This window comes from Polyodon spathula, chromosome 3, assembly GCF_017654505.1.
Source record: "Polyodon spathula isolate WHYD16114869_AA chromosome 3, ASM1765450v1, whole genome shotgun sequence".
Classification (NCBI taxonomy): Eukaryota; Metazoa; Chordata; class Actinopteri; order Acipenseriformes; family Polyodontidae; genus Polyodon; species Polyodon spathula.
This window is the reverse complement of record NC_054536.1, coordinates 75,956,274-75,981,053: the sequence shown is the minus strand read 5'-3', so window position 1 is coordinate 75,981,053 and position 24,780 is coordinate 75,956,274. Positions and strand designations below refer to the sequence as shown.

At 35.7% G+C, this 24,780-nt stretch overlaps 1 protein-coding gene across 1 annotated transcript in view; it reads right to left on the bottom strand.

Moving 5' to 3' along the window:
- Positions 1 to 23,267: 23,267 nt before the first annotated feature.
- The window catches only part of LOC121309401 (golgin subfamily B member 1-like), a 184,552-nt gene continuing 183,039 nt past the window's right edge, over positions 23,268 to 24,780 (bottom strand). The window contains exon 40 of the mRNA XM_041242308.1: positions 23,268 to 24,455. Coding sequence (XP_041098242.1) covers positions 23,997 to 24,455 — 459 coding nt within the window. The 3' untranslated portion in view covers positions 23,268 to 23,996. The remainder of the gene's footprint in view (positions 24,456 to 24,780) is intronic.

Sequence of the window (24,780 nt, the reverse complement as noted above, 5' to 3'; positions counted from 1 at the left end):
GAACTCTGATATGTCATTCCCACATTAAGTTGCTGTGCCAGTGCAATGTGTGGTGTGTGTGGGGAATGGGTTTGGGTTGTCAGGGAGGGGAGTTAAATTCCTCCCTGCGAGAAACACACATGGAAATGTGACTGGGGCTGTACATTGAATAATAATGATTAGGCTCCCGTCACAGGTGTATATAAAGGGTATCACTGGTGTTAATATTAGAATTTGAGGTGAGTGGAGCCATGGGAGATAGACAGTGTTGGAAATGTATTATAGAAGGAACGTGTAGTAGTTTTGTTGTATGTTTCACCCGTTTATTTTGGCCACTGTGCCTATTTTTTTGTTTTGTGTGTTTGTTAGTTTTATTTGTTATTTGTTGGTAATGGGTGCATTATTATGCACTGTTGCAATTGTATTTGTGTTGGGGATTCTTGTTGTGTGAGACTAAATTTACAGGTGTTAAGTTTTAAAAACTAAAAAACTAAAATACCTTTATATCCTAGTGGTACCTTTACTTTAAGGCAGGGTCTGCAGATAATTATATTGAATAATTAATTAGCCAAAAGTAGGTCAAGCAGATCCCTTACAAATATTGTTTAATAGGGTTAGGCAACAATTAATTTCTCCTGACATCTAATCCATCTTTCAACATTAATTTAATTTTGTCTACTGAGAAAATCAGTTTTCAGGCTAGCTTACAAGACCTGTTATATATGCATGTTTATTTAAAAGAACTGCAAGTGAAGTTTTCATAACATATATATGGTTTGCCATCCCTTGTCTAATGCTTAATTGAGGCCCAATCAAATCTTGTAATAACTACACTTATTTTGATCTTTTAAAAACTAACAAACTACTATAAACAATAATAAACAACGCTTTTGCCAAATATGAATAAAATAACAGTATTTGGAAATTAATCAATAATCTTTCAATAAACTTGGTGCTTGTCTATCTGTTTTTATAAATATGTCACCCATCTTTACATATACTATACAGAAACATCTGTCAAATATGTGAATCCTGTATCAGACCTGCTTAAACACAATTTGTTGGAAGTTTCGGAATCTGGAAATATAGCGAGAAGCTTGTCCATCTGTCTTTATGCACATATTTACCAGACTTGTAGTTGAGTCCTCAAACCTCAAGTCTGTGTCTGTGTCCTAGTCCCGAGTGTCGAGTCCGAGTCATCAGGGTTCGAGTCCGAGTCATCAGGGTCCGAGTCCGAGTCATCAGGGTCCGAGTCATTATCATTCGAGTCCAAGTCCGAGTCACGAGTCTGTGAAACAAACCCAAATCTATTTTCATTCAACTAGTGGTACTAGTGGGGGAACAGTTTACCTAACTGATGTTGTCTGATATCCCTCAGTAAAAATGCACAAATATAAAAAATACAATTATTATTTTTTATAGCTAGATTATTCAATTTGCATGCTTTTTTCAACTTGCCTGTTACTATCTTCATTTCTTTTAGAACTGGAATTGGAATACTGTTTGAATGTACCTGAAGTTTATACATTAGCTTCAAATTCAAGTTTGTGGACGTTGTGTTTCACTTTGATAGAAGCTGTGACCTGGACTATAATGGCTGAAAAATATGATAAATTACATTAAAAAAAAATACGTATGGCACTGACCAAAAAGAAAAGGAAAACACATTTCCACAAAGACAACAAGTTAGTTGGTGGAATGGAAAAACAAAAATCAGGAAATATTATTTGACACGTCGCATTGCCAAAAACAAGAAAGAAACAAAACACGGAAAGCAATAACTTTAAATAAATTCACTGAGACCAGTGCGTCGGCGTTAGGATTTACTGTGAAATAAACCCACCCACACCCCCCAAAAAAATGAAAAAAACGCAGTGCTGCTGCAGCACAACCTAAAGAAAGCCTTTTAAAAATAAATACATCAGCAACAAAATCTGAATCGGTCAAAAACGTATTTTTTTCCTTCAACAAAACATATTCTAACAAGACAGTAATCAATCAAGTAACAGTATATTCAAACATTTTAATAAATCAATGTAGCAGGATTAATCAAGTTGATTAATAACTCGATTTAATTAATATGGAAACATATTAATAACTTCAAATTAGTCACACAACCTATTAATCGTAGGCATCAATTCGATTTTTAAATTAATTTTGTCAAGTACAAAAGTTAGTATGAAAACGTTTATATAAAAAAAAAAAACATACGCTTCTCAAAACTAAGCCTGCAGTACAAAAGCATTTGCTACAACTCCTAAGTGTAAACATAATTCTATGAACACACTTAACAAGTTAATAACACAAAAGCATGTTAATTTAAAATATTGCAGAAAACATTTGTATATTTTAGTTGTGTAAAGGAAAAAAGTACAGTACATACCATAGATAGGCCTACATACTTTTTGGCGTGTTTCAGTTGTCTATGCACTACATAATTACTGATAAGAAAAGATTTCAGTTTGTGTTTAATTAAAGAACTCTGCAATGATTTGTTTCCATGCTTCCCTTCATTAATAAAGCACCTTAACATATAAAAGAAACCAATGTATTTATTGCCATTGTTATTAAATATAGAACCTCTATCTATCTATCTATCTATCTATCTATCTATCTATCTATCTATCTATCTATCTATCTATCTATCTATCTAATACATGGATGAAGGGTATATTTGCATCCTGAGCCTTTTGAAAAAAGGCATAATACACGTCAAAAAGTGATAATACCTCTAGAGATAAATATACTTAAACTTTGACCCATTCTACTCATCGAGACCATCACTTTCAATTCAAACACAAAATGTCTCGTTTTCAATCACCCGACAACACCCACAGTACAGAAATGTTAATTAATGGTCAACAAAATGAGAATACGTAAAAAAAAAAAAAATGATGTAAAGCTGGTACAGAGAAAGTGGAGAGTAACAGGAAATTAAAACAAGGTAAAGGCAATCATCCACATAAAGCTGAAGCACTAACGAATAAAAGCATAGAACATCTGTACTGAACTGAAACACTATGTTTAAAAAAATCTAACTATTGCTGAACCTCATCTTCTTTAATATTAGCATCATAAGGTGATGTATTATATAAAATAACAGATGGGCCTCTTCGATGAGTTACAGGAAAACAATTCCATCTCGGGTTTCTGTGACAGTTTATAAATGGCTCGACCTTCGCTCTCATAATTTTCACAGAAACCCTAGATGGAATCACTGAAGCCCATCTATTATCCATCCATCCATTATCATTAACCGCTTAATTCTTTACAGGGTTGAGGTGAGTTGGAGGCTAACCCGGCAGACACAGGGCGCAAGGTGGGACTACACCCTGGATGGGATGTCAGTCCATGGCAGGGCACCACACACACACACACACACAAACACTCACACAGAGGGCAATTTAGAAAGACCAATCAACCTAAACAGCATGTCTTTGGACTGTGGGAGGAAACCAGAGTACCAGAGAAAACCCAAGCAGACACGGGGAGAACATGCAAACTCCACACAGACAGACCCCTAGGGCAGAATCGAGCCCAGGACCCTGGCGCTGTGAGGTAGCTGCGCTAACCACCATGGCACTGTTGCTTCCGAAAGTAGTTTGAAACGAACAGTCGTAACTAAACTACTGCAGCAGTGATGAAACTAAGGTACGGTAGTGAAAATGACTTTAATCCATCTCGGGTAGGTCTATGAAGTCACAAAAACCAACAAAAAGTCAAGATACGAAAGAAAGTGGCCATGGAGGATGAAGGTCATGATTATCTACTTTTTCCTGATAAAGTAATGTATCTCACAGTGTCTTTCTGCCATTCACTTTCATCTGGGATCCAAATTCTGTTATCCTGCAATCAAACAACATGGTATAGTTTCGATAAACAAACGTCATAAAGAGTCTATTGACAGCATAGAGCTAGCAGCCTGTTGCTTCGATTGAAGTCAAACTCTGATAATCCTCCCTGTACACTAAATTTGCCGTTGTTCTTTAATATGCTTGTTAATATTGTATAGTATAATTTACACTTTAGAAATTCTAAGATTACTTCACAGTATTTATGTATAATACAAATGACCCACATCTTAAGCTCTGTATCAAAAATCTAAAAAAAAAAAAAAAAAACAACAAAACAATATTCTTTTTTATACTGCCTTACAGCTGACAACAGCTTACCAACTGACAAAAAAATAAATAAATAAATTTAAAAAAAGATGAATACTGTAGCAGTTGTCTGCTTATTTTATCAAGCATCTGTATTGATAGATTAAAGTAATAAAGCCCTCTGCTTGGAGCTGAATGAAAAATTGCCCTCAGGCAGGATAAAGACCTTGCTGCTACACCCCTTTAGTCTTTATTGTACTGGATTCAGGAAATTAGTGGGAGGCGGTGTCTGGCCCAGGCATCTGGCCCATCACCTTTGTTTTAATAAATATGTGCATAGTTTAACTGATGAACACATGCTATACAATAACACAGGATGAGGTGGTACTATTATGTATTCAAAACAGATGAGGCTTCTCAACAATGCTATCACACCGATTGATCTACTACAGTACCCTGCTCACTCGTAGCTGCACTGTCACACCTGCTCAGGGTTTGTAGATACTTTACATCATTAACATGAGTATGGAAAAGGGGCCCAATACACTACAGGAAGCAGCATAGATCGTCAGTGTTTTTGTTTTTTTTTCACATCCTGGACACTGCTTTACAGAATCCTGTTTGGTGACTGATTTTTCAAACATCACTCCTCCATATTTAAACACTAAAACAATCTTGTCATTTTTTATCTGTTCAGTTGGAAAATTTAAGTTAGAATATGTAAATTAGATTATGCTCGACCGGCAGAAAAATCACATTTGCTTTCACAGGGTGTTTCTAGAGAAATTGTACAGTGTTTTTTAATCAGTAAGCATACTAATGTAGGCTTAAATGTGTCTTATTCTTTCATTCAATTTGCCATTCAGCTGAGGTACATATGTATGGCTAATACTAACAGTTCCTGGAATATGATATAATTCAGCAGACATAGTGAAGATTGTATTGTATTAAGTCACATACAGGACATTGCATGCATATTATATAATCCATTTAAATGACAAAGTAGGTTTGCTTTCGAGGATGAATGACACTGTGAGAAATAGCACTTATTTCAGAATGTGAAAGTCAAGCATCATTATAATATACCAACAGTCCGATTGATTCCAGAGATGATCAAATTGAACATCTTTTGTGTTTTCGGCAGGTCAGTCAATCTGCTCACTCACTGTTAAGAGTAATGATAGTATGGTGACTTGGTTTTGGTCTTGATATTTGACCCAAAGTCCTGCAATTTGTAAGCAAAAAATTTAAGGAAAAAAAGGACAGTATGACTGTAAACATCATTGAAAACCTGTATATATTTAATTATGAAAAATAATACCTGAGACAATGGACAAGGCAATTTTAGAACCTTAACCAATCAAACTTTTAAAAAAGCATTGGGGCCCTCCATGAGATGAATTACAGCCACAATGCATAATCAATTACAAACTTTGGCATTATTTTCCACTGTTTGCTGCCTCTTCATACACCACGGCAGTGCACAAAGGTCAATGGATTATAGATGCCAAGCACATGCCAAAGTGTTCCCATACTGAACATGTTCATACTGATCCTCTTCCTGTCGCATGACAATTTTCACATATTCTCAGAGCCAGACTGCTTTTGTAAAAAACATTGAAATAAGGAGTTCCTTTTGCCAGATTGTTTCATAGGCATGGTGCTGAACACTTGCGTAGAAACATTGAATATTGTTGTTGAAAGATCAGTCCATCACTGTAACTGGGGTTGGAAGATGTGATATGGTTCAAGGATGAATCAGAGTGCATATCTGTCTGATATAAAATAGACAATAATAATAATAATAATAATAATAAAAGCAATCATTATAATCATTAAATACCTTTTAAAGCTTCTAAAGTGTAAGAGGTTATTCAGTTGTCTTTAGTAGGGTGTTGGAATGAAGCATTTCCAACAGTAGCATCAATATTAGGAGGTAGAAAACCCTGAACTCCTTGTGTAAGCCCTGAGTTTTTTTCACAGTGTATTTGTCAAGCTATCATGTTGGACTGCCATGAGAGTCCAGTCTTTAATATTTTGACTGTCAGGGTTATGTTGGATATGTCAATACCGGAACACAACCAATTGACTGTGAAGTGTATTGCTGCTTTATATTGCTAGAATATAAATACATGATTTACATTGGAATCCCTCTATTATGGCTACCACATTGAAGGGGATGGACAGACTGTGGCATTATTGGTGGACTTATCCTTGTGAAACTGGTCACAAGGTGAAAGTTTATTGTATTAGCCACAAACGGACTTCAGCTGCTGTGGTGGGGATGAGGGATCCAGCAGGATGTCTTATTTAAGCATTTCCAGCCCCTTTTCTGTTTTGTATTGAAAACTTTAAGTTTTATGGCAAATCTTCTATTTACCTCTTACTTGCTTTTAAGCATTTTTAATAGTATTTGATGTGCATGTGTAGTTTTCTGTGTGGAGTGTGTTGTGGTGAAATTGTCTTAAAGGAAAATATGTTTTGCTACAGTCACAATGAATTGAACTCCTCAAAAATACTGATAAGTACAGATATTTCCATTTTTATGAAAGTCATATTTAGTATTTTACTGTAAAAGTCAGAATCTGGTCAATCTTATTTTACCAGTAAATGTCAACTTATACCAAATAAGATGGTAAATATGTGAAATCATGAAGAAACAGATTGCTTTTCAGACATTTACCAGTTTAATCTTATGATTTACCAAAGCTTATTGGTAAGTGCAGGTATCTGATCGAAGAATGTATTAGTTTCTGCATATAAATTGTGAAGTAACAAAATAATCATTAATATCGAAGAATATATTTATTTCTGCATACACATTTTCCATTAACATAAAGCACTGATGTCGAACAATATATGTATTTCTGCATACACATTTTCCATTAACAAAATACTCATTAATGAGCTTACAGTAATGGACAATTGAGCAATTTAAACTACTTCGACATGGTCCTGAACAATATTGTGATCCACTTATGTAGAACAACCAACATACCAGTACATTTGCATATAAAACCCTTCACAATTGTGTTGAAGGATATTGTACTCCAAATATGTAGTAGTTTGATGAAAAATAACATTGTTAAATTCAAATTAAATCATTATTCACGCTTTGGTGTAACATAAAACACCACAAAGACAGGCAGTGAATAGATATATTTATTTATTGCAGCATGGTAGACTCTTGTGGCACTTGACGTTACACAAGACTCCTGAAGCCTTACAAAAGCGCTTTTTGTTGGAACACTTTTTATTGCACATACATTGTTTGAACCCTTGCCCACCAGAAAGAGACTGCTTAGAAACAATTTCCCTGTCATGTTGGCAACTACATTGATGTGCGAAAGTGATTAGAAAGACAGTTGGTCATTAGCCAAAGACACTTGGTTATTCTTGAGATTTATCAGTAAATGTCTGAAGTAAAAAGTTATCATGTTTATTTTTCTGACATTTGCCGCTTTACTTGCAAAACTTGACAGATTCCTTAAAATCATTCCAATCATAAAGTTCCTCCCATTTAAAAAATAAAAAAGTTCTGCATATGAGGATCACAGATACACAACCACCAAGCTGCTGTAACAGATATCAATAGGCCTAATTTCAATAATTACACCCATAGGAGTGTAGTAAATATAGATGTATTCAAGTTGTTAATATGTAAAACAAAACTAATCTTAGTGATATGTTTGGGGGAGGTATCAGGATAGATACAATCACGTATAAACCATTTTTCTACAAATGGTCAAATCTTGACTAATCACTATATGCGACTGCTTTTTCATCATCGCATTTGCACCCCTGAAAAGCTGTATTATCCTACTTCTGAGATTCATTTTTTAATAGAATGCTGATGACTTAACTGCTTCTTGTAATGATTCCCATGAATAAATGACACCATCATTTGCCTATTCCCAAACATCTGTGCTTTACAGCATAACTGATGTTTATATTTGCTGTTTAACTCATTCCTTTTCTTTCATTCGGCTACTAAGATATTACCATTGTTTTCAAGATTTAATCAGTCAGGTTTCATTTCATTCCTTTTACAGGCCTGCTGTTGGAATAACGTTGGGATTTCATTTAAGAAGTTAAATGTTATTGTTGTTGCTTAATATTCTATTGCAACCTAAGGAAACATACTGGTGTTTGCACTCCAGTAATAAAACAAGGCTCAGTCTGACTTTCAAATGCATGATTTTAGACAGAATATCTTTTACAAAGAAGATCTTTGATCTATTATTAAAAGAAAAACAATGCAACAAACAGGAAATTACAATGAATAACTAGTTTGACTGTAGTGGAAGTTGAAATCTAGGTAACCACAGACTCGTACTAGATTTTGAATATTTTCCTAGGATCTAAAGCAAAAGCAACCAGATGTCTAAACTTATTGCTGAATGCTTCTTTTATTTTAGTTTTGGCAATCCTTCAGAATACTAGCAGACAAGTTTAGCTGGAAGTCTTTTTCCACCACATTTACATAATTGTATGCATATTTTGTACCCCTGCATTACATCTTTTAGTAGTGGTCATATTTAATTTGAGTATTTTGTAAAATGTAGCATTTGTTTTAATAAATTATTCTTTTGCTGCAGTAGCACCAAGGAGGTTCCAGTCTGCATATTAAGCAAATGATACATCTAAGAAAAGCATTGCTGTGCAAACTCAGGATAAGAGCTGTGTCCCTTCTACTATCAAAATTAAATGGATTTTTTTGTATTTATTTATTTATTTCACCAGGTCACGCTCATTAAATTATAAGTCTTTCTAGAAAAAAAAAGACACATACCCGTCATATCTGAATTCCTCAGGCATACAATGAGGTGTTATCTGTTTTTAAAGCAAAGTACTATGTAAAAATGTTCAGTTGATATTAAAAAAAAAAGAAATGCTAGCATAATCCCTGTGGAAAATAAAAATGCAGAACCGAGCCAATTAAAATTTATAAAACACTGGTGCATCTCTGTTAAATTAAGGGAAAGAGTCAGAATGGGTTTAGAGAAAACAAGTGTGTCAGTAGCCTTAGGGTATAAAAAACTTGTTATGCTATTTTGACAGAGCTCTTTAAGTAATGTTTTAATTTATTCAATCATTTAAAAAATATGCAATGATTTTGTCCAACTGTTGTCTGTGCATCGACAGTATCTGTCTGTCTGCTGATGAAGTAAAAAAAAAAAAAAAAAAATTAAAAAAAAAGTACAAGCTAGGTACTGATGTTCATGGCAGTTATGTCCCACCTTGTGTCAAAACAAAAATGATTACCTACATTTTACAGTGTGACTTTTAACTATAGATCAGCATGCTAGGCTTTTGCAGCTTCAGTTTGTTAATAATTTACCAATTAAGTAATCAACTTGGTCCTTCAGGGAGTCATGGAAATTGCACATTGTCACAGCCATGCAAATATAGCTTACTGATGTTGCCATTGAAACGCTGAATGCTAATATTTAATACCATGTGTTAAATCACTGAAACAGCTTTAAAAAGTATGGTTCAGGCAGACAAAGAGTAATTTGAAAGGTAAAGCCTAAATAAGAGGATTTATAAACATGGTTCGTTTCATTTGATAAGCCACCTATTAGCACTAAACTATTTGGAATTCAGGAAACCATGACATGACTACTATTAGTGCCAAATTCAGACAGGGTGCTGAGGCCTCTGGGGGATTTATTTTTCCCTACAAATTCTACTCAATCCATTTGAACCCTCTCTGCAAGATAAAAATGTGACTCCAGACACAAATATTGTATTACTAGGTTCAAAATGGGCATGTTTTGCTTAGAATATATATGTGTGAATGGAATCCTTTGAAGTCAACCTACAAACTGTCCTTACTTGTCACTTTAAAATAAATCTTAAGCGAAATACAGACTTCTACCTGTAAATACCTGCAACATATTTAATGACATTTATGATAATTATATTTTACCATTCGTTTTTATGATAATTCCCTTCATGTACTTTATTTTAAGACACTTTCCACTAAAAACCTGAATCCATAACAAAAACAGAGATATAAATGAGGATAACTGCAAAACTATACATAGATTTATGACTTACCACATTATAAAACATGTCCTGAAGCAAAACTGTAAAACTCACAACACAATGTAAGAGAGTAATATATACTGTATATCTATATGGCCGACAGGCCATCCGTATATGTCAAATAATCGGACGGCTCCAATCCACGAGAAGTCCATTTATTAGATGTATATGGACGTCCTGAATGTCCTTATTGTATTTATAATCAAACAGTGGATTAGAAGAAAAAAAGCATAATCTTGTTTAGAGCAAAAAATGATTTTCTAAAACAAATTAAATATCCTTACGGCAATAAAGTAGTCCCATTTATAACGCTGAGCTAACTCTGTTATTGGAACATACAAAAGAAAGTACATCTGCATTTTGATATTGTGGACATTGCCATTGAAGAGATACACCAGGGGGCGGAGTTGAGACAGCCCTGAGTTATTTTTTTTCACTGTCACTGACAGTGCAGATGCACTGTTTGAGCAGAACAGACAGAAGGAATAAAAATAAATATGTCTTCTTGGATTTCTGTAATTTTTCAAGGTATGTGTCTGAGAGGGGTGGATAAAGTGTCTTTTTTGTGTTTTTCTGTAGCATTTACAGACCGCTAAAAACATATTATTTTAAGTGACAAAGTTGGGGTGACTGAGTATAAAGACAGTAATTTAAAAAAAAAAAAAAAAATTCTTTATTATTTTTTTTTTTTGTTGCTATCTTCCAGTTAATTTAATTGTTCTTCGTCCAAATCAGCATGTCTATACTTTGGAATTTTTTTGCAGGCGATTGGTCACTCAGTTTCATAATTACAGCTGTACATTTGTGTAACAAAGTGCCCGCCCCTGTGTATATTATCTGTTATGTGTTGCGTGTGGTGTGTTTAAATGTTGGTGTATAGACATTGGTACACGGGATATAAACGGGTCTGTGTAACACGAGTGTTTAAAAATGTATATGTGTATTTAGGCACGAGGATTGCACAGCACTTCACGTGCAAGTAAAATGTAGTAATATGTGAGCACGGGGAATTGCACTTTATTAATTCACGTGCTGGGATTCAAGTGAATAATTAATTGGTAATTGAATCCCAGCACAATAGTATATATAGATGCACGTTGTCACATACTGGTGGTTGGGTGTTCGGTGAGTGGAGAACGGGATTGGAGACGGAGGAAAGAAGTAATAATAATAATAATAATATAATAATAATAATAATAATAATAATAATAATAATAATAACAAAGTATCCGCTCACCGTGTTTGTCAGTGTCTGTCCGTGCACCGTTTTGTTAAGTTTAGTCTGTTTTTGTTTGTCTATTTATTTTGGCGTAGAGTGCCGTGTCCTGTGTTTTCGTGTTTGTTTAAACCTTTTATTTTGTAATAAACCGGCGCCAACAGGCGTCTTCATCATTTCATTTCATCATCGTCTTTGTATATTTCATTCCTTCCTGGTTCTGACGCCGCCCACATTTTGGAAGACACTGTTAAACATTTTGTAATAGTAAAAGCAAGATGGCTACCGATGGTAGACTATATTATATATATATATATATATATATATATATATATATATATATATATATATATATATATATATATGGAAAAAATTAAGAGACCACTGCAAATTTTTTCTTAAATCAGCATCTCTACATGTATGGCAGCCATTCCATTCCAGTGTCTGTTGAATTCCAACACAGGCACACCTCATTCTACTGAATGAGGTACTGATTAGGGGATCACCTGAACCAAATCTTATTTAACGAGGAAAAGTATAAAAACCACTCCTGTGGTCATCACTATCCTCTTGCAATAGGACCAGCTGGATGGCAAAACAGTGCTAGTAGTACCTCAAAAGTAATTGGAATCAAAAAATAACTATTGACCATGCCCAAAGAGTTGAAAAGGAAAGTTTTGAGTGAGGAAAAGAAGGGTTCAATTCTGGCTTTACTGGCAGAGGGATACAGTGAGCGTCGGGTTGCTTCCATCCTTAAAATTTCAAAGACGGCGGTTCATAAGAACAAGGTCAAGCAGCACACATTGGGGACAACAAAGCTACAGACCGGCAGAGGGTGAAAACGACTCTCCACTGACCGGGATGACCGCCAACTCATTTGAATGTCACTCAGCAACCGTAGGATGACATCAAGTGACCTACAAAAAGAATGGCAAATGGCAGCTGGGGTGAAGTGCACGGCGAGGACGGTTCGAAACAGGCTCCTAGGGGCAGGGCTGAAGTCGTGCAAAGCTAGAAAAAAGCCCTTCATCAATGAGAAGCAAAGAAGAGCCAGGCTGAGGTTTGCAAAAGACCATAAGGATTGGACCGTAGAGGACTGGAGTAAGGTCATCTTCTCTGATGAGTCCAATTTTCAGCTTTGCCCAACACCTGGTCATCTAATGGTTAGACGGAGACCTGGAGAGGCCTACAAGCCACAATGTCTCGCACCCACTGTGAAATGTGGTGGAGGATCGGTGATGATCTGGGGGTGCTTCAGCAAGGCTGGAATCGGGCAGATTTGTCTTTGTGAAGGGCGCATGAATCAAGCCAAGTACAAGGTTGTCCTGGAAGAAAACTTGCTTCCTTCTGCTCTGACAATGTTCCCCAACTCTGAGGATTGGTTTTTCCAGCAGGACAATGCTCCATGCCACACAGCCAGGTCAATCAAGGTGTGGATGGAGGACCACCAGATCAAGACCCTGTCATGGCCAGCCCAATCTCCAGACCTGAACCCCATTGAAAACCTCTGGAATATGATCAAGAGAAGAAGATGGATGGTCACAAGCCATCAAACAAAGCCGAGCTGCTTGAATTTTTGCGCCAGGAGTGGCATAATGTCACCCAACATCAATGTGAAAGACTGGTGGAGAGCATGCCAAGACGCATGAAAGCTGTGCTTGAAAATTAGGGTTATTCCACCAAATATTGATTTCTGAACTCTTCTTAAGTTAAAACATTAGTATTGTGTTGTTTAAAAATGAATCTGAACTTATTTTCTTTGCATTATTCGAGGTCTGACAACACTGCATCTTTTTTGTTATTTTGACCAGTTGTCATTTTCTGCAAATAAATGCTCTAAATGACAATATTTTTATTTGGAATTTGGGAGAAATGTTGTCAGTAGTTTATAGAATAAAACAAAAATGTTCATTTTACCCAAACACATACCTATAAATAGTAAAACCAGAGAAACTGATAATTTTGCAGTGGTCTCTTAATTTTTTCCAGAGCTGTATATATATATATATATATATATATATATATATATATATATATATATATATATATAGACACACACATAATTAGAGAATTAAGAATTAAGCAGCACTCTTACTTGGTGAATGACATTTTAGCCAAAGTCCTCATTAGATGAAGTCTCAAGTGCACTGGCACTTCTATGTGAAGATATTTCTGTAGAAAGTCATGCTCTCAGGTTTTCTGCTAAGCTTCTGTAAAATCGTGCTGCATTTATTTATGCCGCTTTACATTGCTCATACAAGTTAAATCCTTGCAAGCTTTATTAGCTTCTTCTGTGTACATGCCAGACACGTGTACCATCGACTCAAAAACTCTGATTTCTCAAGCTTTTCACTTGGGAAGTGTGGTATCACACCACTGAAGTTGACGTGAAAAGTCGCTTAGTTCTAGTAACGCATCAAACATGACCTCTAAATTGTGAACAAAGGTGCACGACGTAAGAGTACTGAACAGCCCAGCATACTTTGACCGCTCTTCCGATCCCAATTTGGCTCCACAGCAGCTCTAGAAAAGTATTCATGCAGTGCACGGTAACTTTCCCACACAGCTTTGACACTGCGTTCACTAGAAGCAACCCAGCGAATTGACAAGACTTGGCAAACAGTTAAAAAATGCTGTTCTATTGCTCTTGCACATTGACTTAACTGTTTGTTTTTTTGCAGAAGCGTGATAGAGGAAGAGCAGTTCATCAAAAAAAAAAAAAAAACTGGAAGTAACTGATACCTGATACTTCTTTAAACACATCTCCCACAGCAAGCTCCATTGGATGATTTGAACAGTGCCACACCTACAATCCAGGGTAACGACTTTGAAGCTGTATTGCAACCCTGGTTTGCTTTCCCAGCATTACAGAAGCAACATCAGATGCTTCTGTAATGCTAGGAAAGCAAAGGAACTCACGCATTCACATAAAAAGTCCTCATTAAAACTTTATTTGTGTAAGCACTCAATCAAGGCAGCAACAATGTCTATTGACATATCAACAAACAGTCATATGCCATATTTGCTAATTTTGTATGAAGTGCAAAAAATTATATATGTCGTCTCCTACTCAGGAGAAGATTTTCCAATGTTTTTCTTTTTTGAATCGCTTACAATTTTTGACGCTATGAAAAGATCTAGGACTTTATGTTGACTCAGAAATGTCTTCATCTAGACAATGTGGGCAACAAAATGCTCGGATACATTGTGAAAAGTGTTGCATTTAAATCGAGGGAAGTAATGTTAAAACTTTACAATGCATTATAAGACCTCATCTAGAATATTGTGTTCAGTTCTGGTCACCTTGTTATAGAAAGGATATTGCTGATCTAGAAAGACTGCAAAGAAATGGAACCAGAATTATTCCGAGTTTAAAAGGCATGTCACAGCACACAGGCTAAAATAATTGATTCTATTCAGTCTTGAACAAAGAAGACTAAACAACGATCTGATTCAAGCCTTCATAATTCTAAAAGGTATTGACAATGTCGACCCAGGGGACTTTTTCAACCTGAAAAAAGAAACAGGGACCAGGGGTCACAAATGGAGGTTAGATAAAGGGGCATTCAGAACAGAAAATAGGCATGTTTTTACACAGAGAATGGTGGGAGTCTGGAACCAACTCCCCAGTAATGTTGTTGAAGCTGACACCCTGGGATCCTTCAAGATGATGGGCCGAATGTCCTTCTCTCATTTGTAACCTTTCTTCTTAAGTGCCGGTATGCAAGCCTTTGGAATTCAGAAGTGCCAGTACTGTGTAATTATTGGTCCATTTCAAGCACTGTGTGTGTGTGTGTGTATATATATATATATATATATATATATATATATATATATATATATATATATATACACACACACACACACACAATATAAATATAATCAATATAAACATACAATCACCACTGCTTAGAACAGGCGCATTTGTGTTGACGTGATTCATCCGCAGTAATCAGTGGACGACATAAACTCCCACACAATAACCAGGGTGAACAATGGCTCTCATTCTTCTCCTCTCACTCACAAACTCAACCTCTCAACTCCCTCTCTCTCATTCTCCTGCCACCAGATCCACATTCTCTCTTTCAAACTGTCATCTCCACACACACACACCCTTGTCCCTCCCCCTTCCTCACTCATTGGTCCAACACTCCCTATATCTAACTGCTCGTATCAAACCTGCTCCCACCCCCCTCAGTGACGGACTCACACACAGGCTGTATTTCAGCTCTAGTCATATAAGCACCAAAACACACAGAAAATGCTAACAGATCTGAACAAGAATAACACAGTTTACAAACACACATTATTTACAGAGCACTCCCCGGTCCATAGTCAGGTCTATTCCCACATTGTTCCCAGCTTTTTGAAGCAACGTTGCATTGTTTGCTGACTGACAGAGTTCCAAGCATGCTTTAGCAAGCGCATAGCATCTAACAGAGACGTTTTAGTTACACTGAATTTTCATGCTGATGCTCATCGCTTGTCTCTTTCCAGCCATGCTTGCTTGTTGTTGCAGTCAGTGGTGTTTTTTCAAACTGTAAATGAACCCGACACTGCGAACACAGATTAAACAGCCAAGGTACAGTACAGAGGTAATTGCTCAGTAACGAGGTGAAAAAAAGTTGATTGATTGATCAATCTGTCAAGCTTTTTTTTTTTTTTACTACAGTAAACTGCCTTTTTTTATTGAAATCTATGAATGGCAAGGTAACAAGGTGAAAACAGCTGATTTGTGGATGAGCAAGTATGATTATTACAGTGTAAAGCAGTGCGCTTGTTATTTAAATCTATATGAAATGGTTGCTTAACATGGCGTGCTTAACACGGTTTAAACAAAATAACTCTGTGGGGTGTAAGTGGTGGTGACTGTGACACACATACATACATATATATACATACTGTCCTGCATAGCCACACTTCTTAACTTTTCCGACCTTACTTGGGCTTTCGTTGTGGGGACTGGAGCAGCCAGCAAAGCCTGGACTTTATAGGCAACTGGTTTCACACAACCATTACCCATAATAAACCCAAAGTATTTGTTTTTGTTCTGCAAAACCGTAAACCCAGCACCCTCAGTGATTGAAAGACGGCTGATAATCTGTCAACATGCTCCTCAGCCACATATTCACAATGTGGTTGAAGCACCCTATCCATCAATTGCTAAGAGGTGGCTGGAGCCCCATGTGGATCAAAGGATATAGTCCGGAACTGGAAGAGCCAATCTGGGGTTGAAGATATTGCTTTCACACAAGAGAACCAAGTCAATGGAATCTGCCAGTATCCCTTCGTCAAGTCCAGAGTCAAAATAAACCCTGCCTACCCCAGTCTGTCTAAGAGTTTGTCCACCCGACGATATTGGATATACATCAAACTGAGAGACAGTGTTGAGACAAAAACAAATGGTTTCATCCAGCTTGGGCACTAACTCAACTACACCACTCGCTTCATGAGGGTTCCATGACTCCAAGTTCCATCACGGTCCACACCTCCCTCCGGATGGCTTCCGACTATCCGGGGCACAGTACGATCGATCATGGACCTTAAGACCTGGCGGAATAACAGTAGCATGTACGATAAGGCATGTTCTACCCGGCATATTCGAAAACACTTTACCAAGCATTTCCACTAACCGTCTGACCTGTCTTTTCTGGTTATGAGTTTGTTGTTCCCCCATTTAAATCTTGCTGCTGCTAAGTGGCATAACCTAGGGCCCAAAGTCATCCTCTGTCATAGCTGGGGATATAAACATGACTTCCATGGTTTGAGGAGATTTACATGATAAATTTGAGTTTCTTTTCATTGCCCCAGCTGTTGGTACACTAATAATGGGCAGTGGGACCAGCAGAGTATTTTATTCTCATAAATACTCCATAATTTTAATCCCACTTCTGAAAACAACAGAGGTACAAGGCATGATCAGTTCATATTTGCCTAGAGCGCTAACAATCTCCCTTTTGTCAAAAATAGTAATGCAGCATTATTCAAGATGCTACTTTAGCAATTATCATCTAGTACAGTTAATCATCACCCTTTGTTATCAGGCTTTGTTTCTGCTGTAGCAGGGCAGCAGGAGAGAGGCATGCACCCTATTCAAGGGGGCAGAGCAAAGCCCTGCTAATATAAAGTGCTTTGTTTTGTATTATTATAATTTATTATGTATGTAAATGATGGCAAAAAGGAGAGTTGTTTATTATCGTTGATTTAAATGCATTTTGTGTTTAGTATTGTTAGGATTTATTTATTTATAAATAGGATGGCGAAAAGCCGTGTGTTGTTCATTGTTTGGCAGGGTTGTTGGGGAAGCCCCATCCACACAAAAACCTGTGCAGAATGTGCCATCTCCGGGCTGATTAACACTCAGTTAATCTGGCACATGTATAAAAGCCTGCACCTCTCCACGTTCGTTGTGGAGTGTCTAGGAGAGAGAAGAGCTAGGAGGTGAAAGAAACTAAAAAAAGAATACGATAAGGATCAGTGAAGGCTACTGCCCACCCTGACCTATGTGTTGTTTTGGTGTTTGTGATTCTTGTTTTGTTTAATTATTTATTTTCGCTCTGTGAGCAGTTGTTTTTTGTTCACATATTTTATTTATTTTGGTTTAAAATAAAAATAGTGCCGCAGTGCATGCTTTGCACCCAAAAACCTGCCTGCCTGTGTGTGTGCTTCAGGCCTAACATCACTATTTCCTGTCACACTGCACAATTCGTAAGTGTAATCATAATTAATGTGAGCTACACCATTTAACAAGCTGCAAATGCCAAACATTGGTGTTAAGCTGAATGTACAATGGAGGCAAGTTTAAACAAACCTTCTTTGAAAGTGGCTGCCCTCCATGACATCTCCACACAGACTGTCAGAGGCAGGTCTAGGCAACGTAGTTCTCTGTGGCTCATACAGTCAGACTTATAAGCTTATAAACACATTCAATAACTTGTGATAAAGAATATGCTCAGCAATGGAATGGACAAATAGCTATGTAGATATATGTACAAAATGCAATTGTGACATATGGACAAGCTACCATATACCCCCAGATACTCAGTAACTTGCCAAGGAACGACCTAAGTAAGTTTCATCACAATACACAGTTATCTAGATAGCTAGAGCACACTAAAGAACCGACTTCACTGTACTGTATCCCTGTTGCCAATGATATGCTCCCCTAGCAAGGGATAATAAGGAAACCACTAGATACTTGAAATAGCCGTCTACTACTCTATGCTACGAAAAGCATATTCTGATTACACCAATCTATGCTACTCATACTGTTTAGTCACTATTTTCCACTTTAAGAAATGACAAATATTCAGTTTTTATTTAAATACATTTTTTCAGTAAACCAGTGCAACTAGTTTAAGAAAAAATAACAACATATAACATACTTATCCTGGGGCTTGGGATACCAAAGATTTACATAGTAAATGCTTGGTTTGAAGCTGTATTTAAAATAACAAATACTGTAGGATGTAGATTTGCGACAGTCCTTTTTTTAAAAAAGTAACTGCAATTAAAAAAGCCTTTACTTCTGAGTGGTGGCTCTACGGAGCGAATTCAGTTCTTGTCATTTAACACTTACAGGCAATTGCTTGAAAGTACCACGTCATTAACAAAATTGAATATTATTATTTTTATAAAGCGAAGGCATACTGATCTACATTTTTCCATACCGTCTAGCCCGAATGGACTCTAGGGATATTATCTTATTCAGAAAGAACCTTTCAAGGTTGAATAAAAGAAATGGTGCAGGGTCCCTAGGAGAGGGAAGTGATCATCATTTTCACCTTCAACTCTTCTTTGATGTGCCAGAGTCAATTTTTAATCAGCAGACATCAGACTGGGCTTCATTTCTCCTTACAAAGTCCTATTACTCTGCCACTTTCTGGGAGGAGGTGATAAGGACAATATTCTTCTTTTTTCCTTCATAGAGTCCTGCATATGACGAGTCCCTTTGGAGAGGATTGATAAAAAAAAAAAAAAAAAGGAGTGAGCATGTAAGGATAAAGGTCACCTCTCTACTAGGCTTAACCCTTTCTGCTGAAAAACTATAATATACACACTACACCGAACCAGTACATTTATTTATTTATTTATCAGAAATTCACTGAATTATTATTTTTATTTTATTTTTTAGTCACTCTAAATTGTACTATAGTATTAGCCCACAAACTTGATCTGTTATCTAAACAGTAATATGTTTCAGCTTCAGATTTGACAGTTTAATTGTCTACTGTGGTATGGAGACATTGTTTGGATTTAAACAGACACTCCCTGATTCAGAGTGGTCTGAATCAACCAAGATCTGGAATATGACATAGTGTAGATCAATGGTTTGTATTCTTTTTTTTTTTTTTTTTTTTTTTTTTTTTTTTTTTTTTTTTAAACTGTACCCCTTCTGTCTCGAGTTTTCAGCTCAAGTACCCATTTACAATTATTCGCTATACTCAATGGTAGCTCAGTTGCAATAAAAGGCAGTGTGGCAGGCTGGCGAGTGGATAGAGGCCCAGAGACAGTCTGCAGTTCAAAAAAATATACTTTTATTATAAATAAACACAAAATAAAAAGGCACAAGGGCAAAAATAATGATCTTTAAACACAAATAACCAAACAAAAAAAACAAAATTTACAAAAATTAAGGTTTCCAGGCTGGGCAATGCCTTCACTGGATTTAGGAAAATTTAGACAACCAAACAAACCACCTACCTGCTTCCTCAGCTCCCTCCTCCCAAATGAGAAGCAGAGGCCTCCTTTTATGTCAGGTGGCTGGGCGCTGATTGATCGTTAATTAACCTAATCAACTAATCAACCCCAGCCACCTGAACACAGGCAGTATAATTTCATTACAATTTTTTTTTCACGTTTATTTAATATATAATTTATGTCACAACAATTTGGGACTGACAAACTGCTGGTTAGGACAGAACACCAAATAATAGGCCTAACTCTTAAAATTTTTAATTAACATTCTTTGGATGCACAGAATCAAAAGACAATATTTGGGAATCTCTTTGGAAACACACATATTCACTTTCTATTTGGCAAAGTTATAAATAATCCAAAATAGTCTGCACTCTAAATGTTTATGACGTCACCATTTACTTCCCATCTTAGCATAATTATGTGTGCCTTTTAAAATGTTTACAACATCAAAAGCATTAACCTCAGGCTAAAACTATAATAACTAACAATGATAAATGTTGTGTTTAAGCCAACGTTGTGTTTAAGCTCAGTATAACTTTCTGTTGCTTTGCACTTTCTGTAGACTCTTTTTATTTTTCTTTTGTTAGTAGGAAATACCGTATATCAATTTTTGACTCGAGAAATGATACACAGGATAATCTGGATATACTAAAACACCGAAAACAAATTCAACCGGGCACTATTACAGCCACGCCTAATAAATGAAACTGTCAAAATATGAGTATTGTGATTATTATTTATGTTTACCGGAGCATTAATACTTTGAAAAAATGCAGAAAGATTGTGGTTCATGGATTAGCATCCAATTATACGACAAGATGAAAACTGAAAAGTTCATGAGAAACACAGAGCGCTCTCTCCATAGGCAGAATCACCATGATGCCAGTTTCACCCACCCTAATATCAGAGTGAAAATCCGCTCACTCTAAATCATGCATGCATAGAGGTGGATGATAATGTTAAATCTGACCTATTGGAAACATACTCTGCTATTTTGTTTATTTCGAAATTAAATATGTGTCGTGTCGGTTTAATCCCCGTTATTAAAAAAATTAATTCAAGATCATTAAGTTCCTTTAATAAAGAAAGGGGTCAACTTTTGGGAACGCAGCTATGTACGCTCCAAAATAAGACTCTGACATCATTAAACTTTTTTTGACGTCCTGCTCTATATATATATATATATATATATATATATATATATATATATATATATATAATATATATATAGATATAATATATACTGTGAAATAGATTTGAATGGGATTTGCATTCTTCTGGAAACATTAACATTAGATTGTACTGGAAAATGTATCATTAATTCAAAATGATCTGCGCAATGTCTTCTTGTTTTGAGGTTGCTTCTTTGAAAGCTTTTGACTTCTATTGTGAACGACATGTTGGATCGGTTTAAAAAAAAAGACAACGTCTTCGTAATGGTGGTGGAACAAAGTGTGCACCTTCCACATCATTAAAACAAACCATTGTTCCCCCGAAACGGATCTGATGTGCTAGACAACCATACTAGTTTACTTATGATTTAGTTTGCGTTTCAATAAACTTTCGAAATTGAACTGACTGGAACATCTTTTGTAAGGCTCACCACCTTTTTTCTAAACAATTATACTTGAATGTACTTTAAAACTGAAAGCAGTGAACAGCAGCCTTGTAGCAAAGTCTGTGATAAACTACAGTATATTGGAACACCACCTGTGTCTCTTGTGATCACAAAGCATCATGTTAATTATTGAAAATACATAATGCTATAATATAATAAAACAGAGTATGTTTTTTTATGATACGTTCAGGCTATGCATTTGTGCCTGTATATAAACAGTACAAACATGCAGAATAAAAATGCTATGTGCTTTATATCATTCATTGCAGTCAGGGGCCTTAATTACCAAGCTGCAATGGATTTGAGTTCAGGGAATTAGAGAGTAAAATGATGTTACCGGCTTACAGTGTTCATATTTCTTGTTATAATCTCATTTGAAACATCAATCCTCTAGGTGAGGGAATACACACACATACACATGCTAAATGCATCTAAGGGAAAAGCATCTTTGTAGATGTCTGAATTTCAATGTTGGAATAAAGTAATGTACCATAATCAGGTATATAATTGTCAACATCCTTGTTGGACCAGGGTTATATGGTTCACATATAAATGAATGCTAATTTTGGACAAAACTAAAATACTGAAACTACATGGTTTCTGAAACTGGTATTTTCCAGTAGGCCACACACACACAAAACCACGTTCATTAACTACCATTACTACAGGAAGTTGAGGATAGAGATATCCCATTTCTGGTTTCTTTATTACAAAAATGCTAGCTGCATTGAAAATTAGAATGCATGTTTGGGACGGTCATGGTTTTATCCAATCAAGTAAAAATAAATTAAAAAAACATCAAAAGCAAATTTTACCTCTGTAAAATATACCAGTTTTTAAGAACAACAAATGATCATGCTCATGGTTATTTCCAAGAGTCACTTTCTTTGCAGCTGGTTTGTTTTAGGTTTTAAACCTTAAATATGTTAGTGAGTTAACTAATTTTCATAATTTGTTTCAGAGAAAGTGTAAAGCCACTGCTGCCATTAAAAGGCCTTGTCTTTTAAATTGCCAAAGCATGGAAAAAACCTGTCAAGTGTTTAATGAAGTTCTGCTGCTATAGAATGAGAGAAAGTATAGTCAGTCGTGTGCAAGAATCTAGATTTGCTAACACAATCTCATCTACATGTTTAAATGGGATTGGTGTACAATGTAACACATAAGCATTTGTTATTCTTAGTTGTAATACTTAGAAAGTTAAGATGTACATACTATATTCATCATAATGGCTGTGGTCTGAAAGAGAGATTTCTGTATGTCTGTGAACCATTCACGCAGGATTTGTAGCACTGGATATCACAATGGGAGAATGCATGTATCATTTGCCAGATGTTTATTCTTTGCTACTAACATAAAGGTATCTATGTAATAACTCACCCATGTTACAATACCTAACAAGTGATAAATACAATAGAAAATATGTTGGGGTTTTTTTGGTCAAAAGAATGTAAAAAAAACAAAACAAAACAAACAAAACAAAACAAACAAAATACTTAATGTAATGTAATCAATAGTGCAAGAAGTAAAAAAAAACAAAAAAAAGAACCATGTAATTTCAATTTAAAATGAATGACTCATTTCTAAAACATCCGAATTTAAATGAAAATGGCATTATCAGCATGCACGACAAACATACAGTACAAGGTGATTCATTCCTTTTTTTATTTATGAGAACATGGGATCGCTGGATAAGGATGACAGCTAATTTCCTGTAGACTCCATATGGGCACGGTAATATATATATAATAATAATAATAATAATAATAATAATAATAATAATAATAATAATAATAATAACAGATGCTGCTGACCAATGACTACACTGATAAACATACTTTTTTAAAACCATATTTCAAACTAAGCACACATATACAACAAGATTTTTAATTTTTTTTAAAATGGAGAATAAATTGTATTGGGAAATTTGAAATTAAAAAAAACAACAACAAAAAAAACACAACAGAAAATGATTGAATTATATCAGGCTTTTCAATGAGGATAGGCTCTTTGACTGCTTCTTTGATGAGGAAGCAAAAAATAATTGACAATACATTTTATTTTTTTCCCTCAATGCATGTGTATAAAAATAAGCAGTTGTGTGCATTGCTGGCTCATTGGATCCCTTTCTCTTAAAATAGTTTTAATGTAATTGTTTTTAGTTGTGTAGGAATCCTGAGGAAAGTGTTTTGGAATGATGTTCATAATATATTTGCTAATAAATGAGCTAACTGCTTTTTATTGTCCTTTTAATCTTTTGGTTAATTATTTTATTGGCTCAAAAAAATAAATTTACAAAATGTACATCATATTATGTTCTTGCTGACAGAATGGTTTATTTCTTTGCTGAACCAGCATGTGCTTGTTCTATTTCCATGGTTAGCTCGTTCATTTTTTCTGACCAGTATTCAGTGCTTTCTTGCAGCTGTGCAGAGAGCTCTCCAACTCGCTGGATCCAGTATGATTTATCTGGTGAGTCTCTTATCCACGGTTCTTCAAGATCTCTTCTTGTTAAAGTTTCTGTTCTTTCTCTTTCAGAGGCCCTGAAGGGCTCTTTTTCAAGCACATGGTATAAATGTGAAATGGCATCTGGGTCAGAGGACCTTGCCTCCTGATAGGGGGGCTCAAGCTGGCTAAGATGATGTTCCTGCTCTTGTCTCGTTTCTAGTGGGGCCCTAGGGGAGAAAGAGATCTGATCACTGGTCTTTAACTGCCGCTCAAGCTGTTTACGTTTAGCTTGTTCTTTCTCCAATAGTTTCCTCTGATGTAAATTCTCTTTACTCAGCGTGTTAAGCTACAGGAGAGAAAAAAAAAATAAATCAGTAGGTTAAAAACATAATATACTAGGTAAAGAATTATACTGTCAATGATCCAGAAGATCATGATTTAGGATCAAGAAATTAATGGTTGCTAGAAGTTAAAGGGAACTATTACTATGGCCACAAAAAAAAAAAAAAATCATACTTTATAAAAAGCACCAATAAAATTCCAATGGATTACACTTAAAGAGCACTACAGCATGTTATTTAACATAACTTGTGTTAGAGAACAAATTATAAGAAGTTTTCTTATCTGTAGTTAATAAACTGTCTATGCATTTGAAGAATTAATAGAACTTT